At 54.6% G+C, this 14,112-nt stretch overlaps 1 protein-coding gene across 1 annotated transcript in view; it reads right to left on the reverse strand.

Annotated features, from left to right (window-relative positions):
* EML1 (EMAP like 1) overlaps positions 1–12,424 on the reverse strand; it is a 196,098-nt gene extending 183,674 nt beyond the window's left edge. The window contains exon 1 of the mRNA XM_055418524.2: positions 12,238–12,424. Coding sequence (XP_055274499.2) covers positions 12,238–12,265 — 28 coding nt within the window. The 5' untranslated portion in view covers positions 12,266–12,424. The remainder of the gene's footprint in view (positions 1–12,237) is intronic.
* Positions 12,425–14,112: the final 1,688 nt, after the last annotated feature.

Here is a 14,112-nt window from a genome sequence, read left to right on the forward strand (position 1 = left end):
CATCAGGCACTAGAGCCCAGAGGTCGGGGACCCCTGCTGTAACGTTATCATCAGCCTTGTCTTGCACACGAGGAGACAAAGGTCAGGGAGATTATATGACTTTTAAAGACCACACAGCACCAGGTGGCAGAGCTCACGTTCCAGGGCCGGCCTGATTCCCTGTCCCTGCCTCCCGCCTGTGCCCCACGTGACTGTGGACCCAGTGGCAGGACCAGGAAACACCTGGGACCCCTGCCAGCTGCAGCATCCACCCAAGCCCCAGGGCCTGGGGTCCCCTTGGGATATGACCCACCCTTCCCAGATTGTCAACTCAGTTGAACATTCCAGGGTGGGCTCCAGAAGAGAACTTGATTGTCCCCTCGGGGGCAGCCGAATGAGCTCGCTTTCTGGAAGTGCATTTGTTTCCACCCGACGATCTGACTGCCTTCCCTCACCTCTTGCCCGGCTCCTGGCTCAGGTTTCCGCTACACAATCGGCCTGACCATCGGCACCTCCGCCAGGCCCGAGGCTCTCGCCCAGCCTCGTGGGAGGACGCTCCTGGCCCAGCTCCAGAGCTCTCTATTGACAGACGCAAGCATGCAAGTCCAGGAAAGGCAACGTCACGCCCCCAGTGAGCAGCCACGGGGAGGAGGCCAAATAACTCACGATAAGAAAAACCACAGGTGCCCCCCTCCCCCAGAAACCCAGATGACAGGCCCGGCTTGTCTTCGATGCGCATGTGTTCTGGACACCTGCCTCGTCTGCATTTCACCAGGCTACATAGACGCAGCCGTGTTTCTTGGGCTGCCCAGCTGTGTAGAGCTTCAAAGCTGGGCAAGAAATCATCCAGGGCTGGGCCAGAGCCAGTCAGCACCTTCTCTGATGATGTTTGTCCCTTTTGTTTGGAGCTTGCAGAAGCTTCCGGATTTCCACCTTTTTCCCAATCCCTCCTCCACACCAGCCCTCAGAGGAAGGGCTCGGAGCCCAGTCTGCAGCTTCAAGCAATGGCAGCCTCTCTGCACCAGGACCCTGGGATTATCTCACTGAATCCTCACCACAGCGGGAGGCAGGCCCTGCTGTCAGTATGCCCATTTTACAGATGAGGAAACTGGGGCAGAATGTCTCAGAGCCAAGAGGTGATGGCCAAGAAGCATGGGAAAAGATGCTCAACACCATTAGTCACTGCTGCTAAGTCACTTCAGTTGTGTCCGACTCTGTGTGACCCCATAGACAGTAGCCGACCAGGCTCTGCTGTCCCTGGGATTCTCCAGGCAAGAACACTGGAGTGGGTTGCCATTTCCCTCTCCAATGTGTGAAAGTGAAAAGTGAAAGTGAAGTCGCTCAGTCGTGTCCGACCCTTAGCGACCCCACAGATTGCAGCCTACCAGGCTCTAGGCAAGAGTATTGGAGTGGCTTGCCATTGCCTTCTCCGCCATTAATCACTAGGGAAAAGCAAATCAAAACCACCATGAGGGACTTCCCTGGTGGTCCAGTGGTTAAGAATCTGCCTTACAAGGTAGGGGAAGCAGGTTCGAACCCTGGTTGGGGAACTAAGCTTCTACCTGCCACAGGGCAACTAAGCCTGTGTGCTGCATGTGAAACTTGACACAGACAAATATAAATAAATAAAATATTTTAAAAAATCCAAGTGAGGCACCATTTCACACCCACTGGGATGGCTGGAATCAGAAAGATCATAACAGGGCTTCCCTGGTGGCTCAGTGGTCAAGAATCCACCTGCCAATTCAGGAGACGTGGGTCTGATCCAGGAAGATCCCATGCGCCACAGTTACTGAGTCTGTGCTGTGGAGCCCAGGAGCGGTAACAACTGAAGCCCATGTGGCCCTCCTAGAGCCTGTGCCCTGCAACAAGAGAAGCCCATGCGACTACAGAGTAGCCCCTGCTCACCACAATAAGAGAAAGCTTGCTCAGCAACGAAGAGCCAGCACAGCCAACAATAAATGAAAATAAACTTTAAAAAAATAATAAAAGAAGCAGGAGTGATGACATCTCTTTAAAAAGATCATAGCAAGTTCCAGAAGGACGTGGAGAAATCAGGACTCCCACACTGCTGGTGGGAGCGCACACAGTGCAACCTCTTTGCAGTCCAATGCTCCACCATTGATGCACCCGCTGGGGCAGTCTCTTCGGAAAATATTCTGGTCTTTTTTTTTTTTTTTTAAAGTCAAATGTGGTTCCAGGAATTCCACTTCCAGGTGTGTAACAACCCAGGAGAGACAAAGACCCATGTTCACATAGAAACTCGTGCACGACCATTCACAGCGGCGTTATCCATAAAAGCGAAAAAGGAGAAACAAGCTAAACGCTCATCCACTGAAGAATGGGCAAATAAAGTGAGGTCTAGAGCTGTACAGTGGAATTCTATTTGTCCACAAAAGGGAGCAGAACACTGACACACATCCAAACATGAATGAACCTAAAAACATGATTCTGGGTGAGAGCAGCTGATCACAGAAGGACACATATTGATGATCCCACTTAGGTGAAATGTTGCCAGGGGCTGGGGGTTGACTGCTAATGGGTTAGGGGTTTCTTTGATTGTTATTTAGTAGTGAAGTTGTGTCTGACTCTCTTTGATCCCATGGACTGTAGCCCACCAGGCTCCTCTGTCCATGGGATTTCTCAGGCAAGAATACTGGAGTGGGTTACCGTTTCCTTCTCCAGGGGATCTTCCTGACCCAGGGATCGAACCGGCATCTCCTGCATTGGCAGGTGGGTTCTTTATCCCTGAGCCATCAGGGAAGCCCAGAGGTTTCTTTATTACCAAGAGGTGATAAAAATGTTCTAAAATTGATTGTGGAGATGGTTATAAAATTCAGGTCAAATGGGTGAGTTGTATGGTATGTAAATTGCATCTCAGTAAGGCTGTTAACAAAAAATTTAAAAAGTGACGGCCCAGGACTCTCCACAGAGCCTGAAGCTCTGAAAGTCACTGGTTCTACCCTCTGGCCACCCTGTGAGACTCAGAGGGGCCTGAGCTCAACTTCCCTGGGGGACTAACCCCCCAGCTGATCCCACAGTCTCAGGGCAGGCTTGGGAGCCTGGACGCCCACGTGCTCTGAGCAATGACATGCTCTCCTGCTCTACTGGGCGAAGGCCGCCCCCAGACCCCACAAAACAGAGAAATCCAGCTGTGTCCACTCCTCCCCCGGATGTGCCCTAATGGATGTTGATCAAAGGTGAGTGGGGCTCCCCCCAGGCACCCAGGACTCAAACAGTCTCTTGATGGCTCAGCTACAAGTCCTGCTGGAACCTATTTATAGCACTTTGCCTCCTGAGTTGGAGTCATGGCTGAGACTCCTCTCTCAACAAGTTTCAAGATGGAAAGAAAAGGGAAGGAATGCCGTGGGGCTGCGGGATGGGCGTGCTGCTTTTGCTTTTGCCCTGTGTCTGCCCCCTGTGTCTGCCTCCCACAGCGCTGAGCGCTGGATTTCCTCCTGGTTACTGGACAGCGCTCCCAGATGTCAGGAAGGTGCACCAGCTAGGCAGGCTTCCAAGTTCTGGGTTGGAACTCAGTGGCAATCCATCACCCAGCGGCGTCCAGGCCTGTGAGAGGGGCCCTCGCAGAGCTGTGACGGGGCAGCAAGTGCAAGTGGAAGGGAGCCACCCAGAGCAGGACACAGGCCGATGCTCAGGAAAACGGGGCCTGCAGCCTTTGGTGCTTCTCTCTGGGAGGAACTGGGGAAGGCTGGGATGGCCAAGGGGTGTGGCCACAGTCCAGGCCTTGTTCCAGCCTCAGCCACACTTCTTGGGCATGAAGGTGCCCAGAGCACCCACCAGCAGCAGTTTGGGGATGCAGTGTAGCCCTGGCCGTGGAGGCTGTGGCTGAGCCCACCCTGGTCCAGGTGCAGAGCCAAGGGCCGGCGCTCGGCTCACCATTACAGAGTGAGCAGGGAACCGCTCCAGAGAGACGCTGAGCCATGCAAGGCCCCTCGAGCATCCTAAGATTCTGCTACAGGAAAGAGAGCTGATTGTCTCATGGGACACTCCTGGGCCTAGCTTCTCATGGAAACTCTCTAGAAAGAGCGAAGGACTTGCTGGAGGTCACTGAGTGCTTCGGTATAGAACCGAGCTCAGGTCCAGGCGTTCAGTCTCCGACCCCAGTGTCCTCCCTGGCAGACCCTTGCCTTCCAAAGACATTCAGAGGGAACCTCATCTGCTGATAAAAGCCCTTCTTCCAGGCCTGCTCCCTGATCTACTGGCCTTCTTTGGGAAGGACTGAAGGCCTCCAGGCCCTCCTCAGGCTGCAAGGCTGCTCGATGCAAAAGAGGAGCCCTGGATGGGGCCAGCACACCTGCATCCTGGCTCCATCTCCCCGACTATGCTCTGGGGCAAGTCATTCAATGTCTCTAAACCTATTTGCTCATCCGTAAAATGGAACGACAGTGTTTGCCACATAGGGCTATAAGGAGAATCATGCAGAATTAGGTATGTGAAAGGACCTAGGAGAAGGGGAGGCAGCATTTATGTAGTGCCTACTATATACATTTTCCTCTACTGCTCTCATAACTTGAGCCTGGTAGCACTGTGAAGGAGGAAACTGAAGTGGGTTGTTGAAGGCAAGTCTGCGGGAGGAGACACAATTCCCCACTCCCACCACAGCACCTGGTGGGATATATGAATCAGGGGTCCACTCAGACCAAGCACTCACCCCTCCAGTGAGAAGTGGCAGGAAGGGTGTTTTCAGCAAACGCACCAGTGCTTTGACATGTTTTTCCACCTGAAATAAATGAGGCAGGATTCCTAGAAATGTGATTAAACCTGGTAGAGAGTACTCTAAACAGTTTGACTTAGACATTGAAATATGGGGCCCAGAGCTGCAAGAGCGTCTGCACCCCAACACGGAGTCCAACATCCTCAAACTCTAGTTTTAAGTCTTGGATTTGGGTGACATCATCAACTTCTGGAACGGGGCTCGGACAACCTCCAGTCTCCGCAAACATTATTTTTAAACTAGGTCTGATCTCATCACGCATAACAGCGTGTGTTGTTCATTGCCACAGGCCTCTGTTAGGCTGCATGTTTTTATTTATATCTGCTTAGTTGTATACTATTAAAGGGCTTCCCCTGGTGGCTCAGGGGTAAAGAACCCACCTGCCAATGCAGGAGATGCAAGTTCTGGGTCAGGAAGACTCCCTGGAGAAGGGATTGGCAACCCACTCCAGTATTCTTGCCTAGGAAATCCCATGGACAGAGGAGCCTGGCGGGCTACAGTCCATGGGGCCGCAAAGAGTAGGACACGATTTAGTGACTAAACAGCAACGACATTCTGGAGTCTGGTGGGAAGCTGGTAACTAAACCGACGAGGCTGTATTTATTTGGTGATGTCGCAGAATCAAGGGAACAGGGCCTGACCGAGAAGGACGAAGTACAGACTCACAATTTTTATTTTCCAGTATATTTCCACGGCCATCTCCTTCTAAAATCACACCCTATGCTTTTATCTGACGGTCTCAGTGACTAAACTGGCTCATGGACTGTCCATCCCAGCTCCCTCTTTTGTGCCTGAGGGAATAATAAATCAAGAGAGTTTTTGGCAACAAGCAGCTAAACATTTCTCTTGCTTCTGCTTTTCCTCGCTGGTGCTGTAACCAGATCTTTCAGAAATTTATTTTTGGACTCTTAAAGGCAAGTTCAGATCTGAGGGAGAGAACGTGTTTTGAGAAATCTTGCTCCTGGTTTTGAGATCTGCTCATCAGAAAGACTCACACATTTCAGAGGCTTGCTGACCATAGTGAATAAGATATGCTCTGAGCATTTCATAATTAAAATAGGCTATTTTTTAAAAAGTCATATGGGGGTGGTGGGAAGGAGGCGCTAGAGGGAGGGGATGTATTATGCATGTCGCTGATTCATGTTGTTGTACAGCAGAAACTAACACAATATTATAAAGCAATTCTTGTTGTTCAGTCTCTAAATCATGTTTGACTCTTTTGAGGTCCCCTGGACTGTAGCCCACCAGGTTCCTCTGTCCATGGGATTCTCCTGGCAAGATTACTAGAGAGGGTTGCCATTTCCTTCTCCAGGGGGTCTTCCCGACCCAGGGATCGAACCTACATCTCCTGCTTGGCAGCTAGATTCTTTTACTACTAGGTCACCTGAATGTGTAAAGCAATTATATGCCAATTTTTAAAAACTAAATTTAAAAAGAGAGAGGGAAATTTTTTTAAAGTCAGTTGGGGAAAAAGTTAATGGGGTACAGATATTACTAATCCACTCCCTGATGGAGCTCTCCACCTGCCCTCTTGCCATTGGGCGTGGCCATAGGACTTGCGTTAGCCAATGAAATGCCAGTAGAGATCGTTTTGATCTCTTCTGGGTGGGAGTGTTTAACTGCCGGTGTGATATCTCCACCCCTTGCTTTTTCTGCCTTATGATGGGAAAACTGGGTCCCTGTGGAGACATCACACCTGCCAAGCCAACACATAGGTGACCTGTCCTGGAGAGTCACCCAGACCTGCAATAAGCTTTGCATGAGTGAGGAATACATCTTTGTTGCTTTAAGCCACTGTGATTTGTGTTTTTCATAGTATACCAAGCCTGTCCAGAGTGATAGAGTCAGTATAAACCAAAAGCAGCTGTTTTGACCAATGCAAAAATTGGAAATCAATAGATACAGAAACTGGTGACTGAGATGGGCTAAAGATATGTTATTATTTGCATCTTCCTGCGTGCTAAGTCACACAGACTCAGACACGACTGAAGCGACTAAGCACGCACGAAAGTATGGATAATAACAGATATCTTTGGCCCATCTCAGCCACCGGTTTCTGTACTTTATTTTCCCTGCATAGATTACAAAAAAAAAGCAGACAAATGGTTGCAGACACCAATAGCTTTGGGTCATTTAAAAAATATAATTCAAACTATTTAAAATGTATCTTGCTATCTCAAGGATGCTCATTTCGAATAGACCCAATACTTTAAAAGAACAGAAGTGGATAACTTCTATTTCCAGGAGGAATTCCTAATGGCTTCTAAGCTGTATTTCTTATCACGAGTGTAAAAGCTCCCAGGGGCACTTCAAGAGGCTGGAGTGGGGACAGGAGTCACATGGATTTATTCATTTACTGCTTGGAGATTCTCGGGCAGGGGTGAGGACTGACACAGAGGTGGCAGGGCTCCTGAACCCTGCTTGATGTCCCAACATGGGACACATGTGAGAGCTGTGTGATCACCTGTAGGATTCTATGAGGATAGAGGCAAACCAAAAAAAACCCTGAGACTAGAAAGGGAAGGAGAATTGTCTCAGGTCACACAGCAATGAGCCCACAACACATCTCCCGCCACCCAAGGTGCTATGAGTGGGACAGCGGCGTCCAGGTTGGCACCGGTCAAGCTGTTTCAACAAGAGGAAGAGATGGTGGGGTGGGGTGGGGCACTCCAGGGGTGCGAGCTCCCTGGGGCTGCAGATTCCGGGGAAGAGTGGACGACAGGCCAGCTCCGAGCAGCAGGAGGGAAGGTGTGAAGCCTGCACACAGCTGCCAAGGGGCCTGAGTTGGGGAATCGAGTCCTGGCTCATCACTCCCTAGCCAGTGACCCTGAGCCAGTCTTTCTTTCTCTTGGGCCTCAGTTTGCCCCTCCACGACATGGGGATCCATGAGCGGGAAGTGTGGACAGGCAGTGTGGTGTGAGCCGTGATGGGCAGTAATGGGGCATCGTCTCGAAGGTCCTCATTCGTCCCTGATCCCAGCCTCCTGCTCCAGACCAGATGCTCCTCAGGTTAAACCCTTCCTGCCGTCGCCAGCACAGCACCTGGACTGCCAAGGGCCACAGGTTGAAGGTTCATTCCTGGGGCCGAGCGGCTGCTGCCCACACCTCCCCGGCCCTCGGTTCACAGGAGTTTGAAAGTGACATCTCATCTAACCCCCACAACACCCCCCGAGGTCACGGCAGCACCTCCACTTACAGGTGACCCAACTGATGGTCAGAGAGGAGAAGGACCCGCCTGTGTTCGGGAAGCAGGTCTGCCTGACCCTGGAGATCATCCTCAGGGGCTCCGACAGGATGTACAAACCGACCTCTGGGGCTTTGCCAGGTCACCACACCCCACCCCCAGGCCCCCGACCCTCCTAGCAGGAGAGGCAGCATCCAGCTTCAATAGCCACCCCACCTTCTCCCCCATCCTCCCTCAGCACTTTCCAGATCCTCCCATTCTCCCCACAGGTGGCCTCACCCCCTCTGCTCAGGACCTACGTCACCAGCCTCCTCCTGGGCCTCCTGGCCTCCGGAGTTTCTCCTGACCCTGCACCCCGACACGGAAGCAATCCAGGTGCCTCCCCGGTTCAAGACCTTGCTGGCTCCCTGTTGTCCATAAAAACAGAGCCCAGTGACCTGTCTGGGGTGGGGGGCAGCCCTCACCAACAGGAGGGGAGCCAGGTAGAGAGATGCTGAGGCCTGGGGCCAAGCCTGCCTCTCCTGGGAGAAGACCCTTCCTCTCCAAGAGCGGGCCCTGAATAGTAAAAGCATTTTGCTTTTACCTCCTTGTGGAGATGCTTGGCACAGACCCAGACCCTGAGGCCGGTCGGTAACCAGAGGCGAGCAGAACGCAGCCTAAGACTCGGAGGGAGGTAGGGGCTTCCCGCGCCCTGGCAGGAGGCCCATCGTGATGACCGGGAGCAGGAAGCTGGGGCAGGTGGTCTCCGGGCTCTGGGATGCCAGGAGCTCAGTGAGAAACAGGGTGGTCACCCCAACATCAGCCACCACCTGCCCCAGGAAAACCACCTCCCACTGTGCAAACCGTGTGGCTGCAGCCCCCAGGGATGGGGGTTGGGGTGGGTGGGCAGTGGGATTGATGGAAGGTTTCACAGGAGGAGGAAGAAGGTCACTTTACTGGCTGAGCGCTTCCTCAGGTTAGGGGTGTCCATCCTTACCACACCCTCCTGGGCAGGACAAATGTCCACCCATCACTGAGGCTCAGAGAGTTAACTGATTTGCCCAAATCCACAGAGCCAGGGAATGGCAGAGCAGGGATTCAAGCCCTGGGCTCTGATGGACCTGCTTTCGGGTGCTCTGCTACGAATCCAGTGACCTGTTCTTCAGTGCTTGGAATTATAAAGTTGCTTTGCTGGAAACTTTCCCAAACATGGGAGGATCGGACAGCACAGGGGCTGGACTCTCTTCCTGTGGAGCTCCAGAGCTGAGAGGTCAGAGGTGCCGCAAGGTCAGAGGCAGGGAAAGCCAAGCAGCAGCCCCAGGATGTCAGAAGCCCCTCTGCCCAGGCCTGTGATGGCACCTATACACACCGCCTCCAGTGAGGGACGTGGCAAGGCCCTGCTTTATGGATGAGGAAGCTGAGCCTCAGGGTGGAAGTGACCCATCCAGCCCTCCGTGTCACCAAGGGGCAGAGCCAAGTCTGGAAGCCAGGCGACTTTAGGGGAAGCACCTTCACTGGACTCGGTGACAGACTGGCAGTTCTCGGTGCAGGCAAGCTCCTGCTATAAATATGATGCTGACTCCCGGTAAGCTTAGCCTCCAGGCTCCCCTGCCCAGGCTCAGGGCCATAAATCCTGGAGCGGACCACCTGCTTCTGCGCTCCTGTGCTGGGGAATCGTCCTGACAACCCTAACAAGGTATCACGATGTTTTTACAGGCTCCGAATCATAGGAGGCAATGTTGGGCTAGCAGTCTCCCAGATGAGAAGGGCCATTGCTCAGAGGAGAGCCAAAAAGTCCTGCAAGATGGCCAGCCTTCCCACCCCCAGGGGAGCAAGGGGGGATTTCCTAGAAAAGGCGTCTGACCTGAGCTCTGCACAGACAGGGCCTAGGAAGCTGGGTCTGAAGCCCACCTCTAACAGCTGGGTAACTTTGGACAAGTCTGTTTGTCTCCCTGAGCTTTGGTTTCCTTAGTTATACAGTGACGTCCATGCCACTGATCTCCAGCAATTAAACAGACAGTGCATCCACAATGGCTGGGACACAAGACGCAGCAGACACCTTGGTCCCTTTGCTTCCTTTCTTGGGTCACAGCTCATTTACTGGTTGAATATTAAAAACAACAGCTGACAAGAAGCCTGGCATGATTTTCAGTGCGCTGCATGCTCTCAGTCACTTAATTCTCCCTGGAAGTTAAAGTGCTGATATCCTATTATTGTCCCCATTTAACAGATGAGGAAACTGAGGTTCCGTGCCCTTGAGTAATCCGCCCAAGGTCACACAGGTTGTGGGCGCAGAGCTGAGAACTTTTCCTGCTGTCCACATGGGCACAGGGACTGGTTACTGAGAACAGGTGGAAATATTTCACAGTATTCTGCCTGGCCCAGTCGCTGCTGCACAGAAGGAAGCCGAGAAAGACTGGAACTGCAGACGACACACCCTAGGAGACTCCACTCCCACCCCGACCCCTACCTCCGCCATAAGCAAGCATGCATCCCTGCACCCAGGAGCTGTCTTTACTCCTGCCAACCTGGCGTGATCACAACCCAGCACATCAGACAGCAAAGACGGTCAAACAGTATCCCATAGGCAGGAAGCCAGGAGTCGCCGGCCCAGCCAGGGCGGGCAGGGCAAGGATGCTGCCTGCCAGCCTCCAATCCAGCGGACCTTCTCCCAACCCTGACAGGGAAGGCAGTCTGCCCCCAGGCTCCAGGCCACACACACACACACATGCTCAGTACCCATTCCATCGCCCTGATGGGTTAATATTGTCCTGAGCTTCCTGAAATACCCATCCCCACAGCAGTGTGGTTTTACAAGCTGCTAAAAGCAGGGCCATGTCCCCAGCGGAGGGAGAGAGCTATTCCGGGTTGGTGTCAGGTGTGGGCAGAGCCAGCCAGAAAAGGGCCTGTCTGCACCCCCTGTACCCCCCTGCTCCATGCTGGCTCCTTTACAACCATGGCGGACAATTCCTGGCAGTCAGCACCACTGGCGCCCAGCAGAAGAGGGTGAGGTCAGGCCAGCTTTGTCAGTATCCCCCTCCCCAAACACACACACACACACACACACACACACATACACACACACACGCACACACACTTCCTGTTCCATGTCTGACTCAGCCAGGCCCAGGCGGGAAACCGTCCGGCAGACACCATGCAGGGTGGGCCCACACGCTGTTGCCCCCAGCTCACCCTGAGGCCCTCCCTCCATTGCAGTCTGACTTACCGAGATTCTCCACGGTGGCGTTTGACGGGTAAGGAAACCGTGGACCACAGTCATGGCTAAGGCGACAAGGAGCAGCTGGAGGGGGCCCGGCAGGGCTGCACAGACCCGAGGGCTTCTGGCGCCAGCCCGGGACCCCCCACTTGCCGTTCCCACAAAGACACCGCTAAGCGCTCGCCACACACCTGCAGACGCTTGCATGCATCTGCACTGTCAACCTTCACGACCACCTGGGGGCTTCGTTAACACTGCCTCTTTCCTCACCTGGAGCCACTGAGGCTCCGGGCTGTTCAGCCACTCGCCCAAGGTCACCCAACTTGGAAGTGAAGGAACTGGACTCAGAACTTGGGCAGACTGACTCCAGAGTCCCCAAAATGTTCCCTGAATGAAGCCTAGGCCATCTCCAGCCGCACCCCACCCCACCCCACCCCAGGCAGGTTCAGGGTCACGTCCACATCAGAGCTCATCTTCAGCTGGACGGAGCCAGGGGCCACCAGCCAGGGACACGGGCAGCCAGCCCCCAGCGTAGCCTCTCACCTCGGGCAGGCCAGAGCGCATGTGGGCAGACCCCGGTGTCTGACCACCCCTCCGCCTGCCTGGGTCCCTGGCCATTTCCAACCTAGAGGGTTTGGGCACCCCTGGGTGGAGGGGCTCTGTCTTGTGTAGGCAGACCAGAAGCTCAGAACTTCCTGGTCTCAGACCTCTGGGAGGTCTAAAGGAAGCTGTGTACTCCCCTGTCCCCCATCACCAAATAAATGTTTATACACACACTTGTTTGCATGCGGTTCCAGGAGTCTGCACCCTGCACCCACCCAGGGTCCAATGGCAGCCAGGGCCCCTGTGCCGGGGGTGGGTCAGCTCCGCAGCCCAGATGACAGCCGGGAGGGTCCACAACAGAAACAGCTTCCTGCTCTTGCCCCACGGGGAAGCTGGGGCTGCGGCACCACTGAGCTTTGAGAGTCACGCACCTCCCCCCAGATGCACAGCCACCCCCCTGCCCCAGGCATCGTGCTCGAGGAAGGGGGTCCAGCCCTGAAGCTGCCTGCAGCCTGCGGTTGGCGGGGGCCGCGTCCTCGGTGACCAGTGGCCTTGGCTCTGCAACCAGAGCCGCGGTGGTAAATATAGCGCTGCCACTCACCGGCTGAGGGGCCCTCGCCGTCCGACATGGTGTGGGAGATGGGCAGGCAGCCGGCCACAGCCTGCAGGGACGCTTGGGGACCTCAGCGGCTGTCGCCCACCTGGTGGGGCTCCCGGCTGCGGCCAGTCCCCAGGCAGCGTCCCGCCCCGGCAGGCCCAGCCGCCACCACTGTCCCCCCCACCCCCCACCCCGCCCCATGCTGGGCTGGGCAGATAACGAGCTCCAGGGCCAGGAGCCTGCGGGATTGGTGGATAAATCTGGGCACTGCCCTCCCCTGCCCCCAGCCTCTCTGGCAGACTCAGAAGGTTGCCGGAAAGACCGCTGCACCCGTGGGCACTCAATCAGGCTGCGAGACCCTTCTCTGCCAGCCTGGGACCCCAGAGTGCCTGCAAGCTCTCTTTTGGGGACTGGTCCCACCCCCCCAGTGAGGGGCACTTAGGGTCCTTAGAGAAGGATGAGAGTGTGATGCCACCCAGAGCTGCCACACTTGTCCCCTCTCTCAGCCCTCCCGGGCAGCCACCCCTATTGTCTCCATGTCACAGAGGGCATGACCCATCCAAGACCCTTTGGCAGGTTAGGGGTATGACCGGAGCTGGGTTCTGGAGCCAGCTGGCTCCAGCTTGGCCAGAAGGTGTGTCCCTTGCCTTTGTCTGGGAGATGAGAGCCATGGACAGCAGGGGCCCTACTGTTTTAACTGCTCCACGTGTGCTGGGGGATGGCAAAGGACCCCCAAGGGCAGCTATGTGACCCTGTCTGACACAGAAAGGGTGCTCAGGAAATACTGGTTGAATGAACAAGCCCTTAGTATGCACTTGCTCTGTGCTTGCCTTAAGAGCCAACCCACTTCTGCTCCTGGGTCCCCCACAAGGACCAGAGACCAGGGCAATGAGGCAGGTGGAGGGCTCTGGGCTGAGTTCCCAGGGCTGGGTGCCCGTGGCTGCCCACCCCCACCCACCACCCAGGCCCGAGGTCAGCACAGAGGGAGTGCAGTGACTGAAAGGGAAGGCTGGTATCAACTCCAGTCAGAGAAATACTGGAGGGCTTCCTGGAAGAGCTGGCATTTGAATTCCATATTTGATGGGTAAGAAAGTTTTTTTCAGGGGATGAGAGGACATTCCAGGAAGAGAGACCAGTAGGTGTGAAAGAGGCAGGAAAGCTCAACTGGAGAGTGACATGGGTCTCTGAAGGTGTCATGACCCCAAGGAGAGAAGAAGGTTGGTCTGGGTGGAAGGCGGGCATCCAGGGCTAGGGAAGCTAGGGGATGTTTCCTGGAGGAGGGGGCAGATTTTGGTGCCTCAGAAAATGAGGGGCAGGAGTGGAATGACATTCCAAGCCATCCAGTAGCTCTTCCATTGGCAGTGAGAAGTTTCCCAGCCTGGGGACTGGGAGTTGGGGGGTGGGGTGGGGGTGTGAAGGCAGGAGGGGCACGTTTCCAGAGATGGGGGGTTGCTTAGAGTCACACCAGCTGTCAGAGTGAACAGCAAAGAAATTCACTCCCTGGGAGGTGGGTCTAGGCCTCTTGGCCTTTGCCTGTACTATCCCCTTGCTCAGGAATTCCCTTTCTCCTTCTCCAGTCTCCTCCTCTGGGAAGCCCTGTCTGATTGCCCCTAAAGGCTGGTGAGGAGTCCCTGAATTCTGCTCTGCAAACTCTGACCTCACTGTGGTCACTGCCTGGTCCTGCCTGTTTCTACCTCTTGGTTGGCTCTTGCTCCTCTGAAATGTAATGAGCCCACTGTCACTGGGGGTATGTAAGCAGGGATAGATAGCCACTGGCTGGGGACACAGTGGAGAGTTCAAGCATCAGGTAGACTTAGATTAAATGTCTCTGGAGTCCCTCTAGGGTAACTTGTCCTGGTCTCCCTGGACCTCTCCCTG

Source organism: Moschus berezovskii, chromosome 21 (genome assembly GCF_049115385.1).
Source record: "Moschus berezovskii isolate FMDL1 chromosome 21, NW_MosBer_1.0, whole genome shotgun sequence".
NCBI classification, from domain to species: domain Eukaryota; kingdom Metazoa; phylum Chordata; class Mammalia; order Artiodactyla; family Moschidae; genus Moschus; species Moschus berezovskii.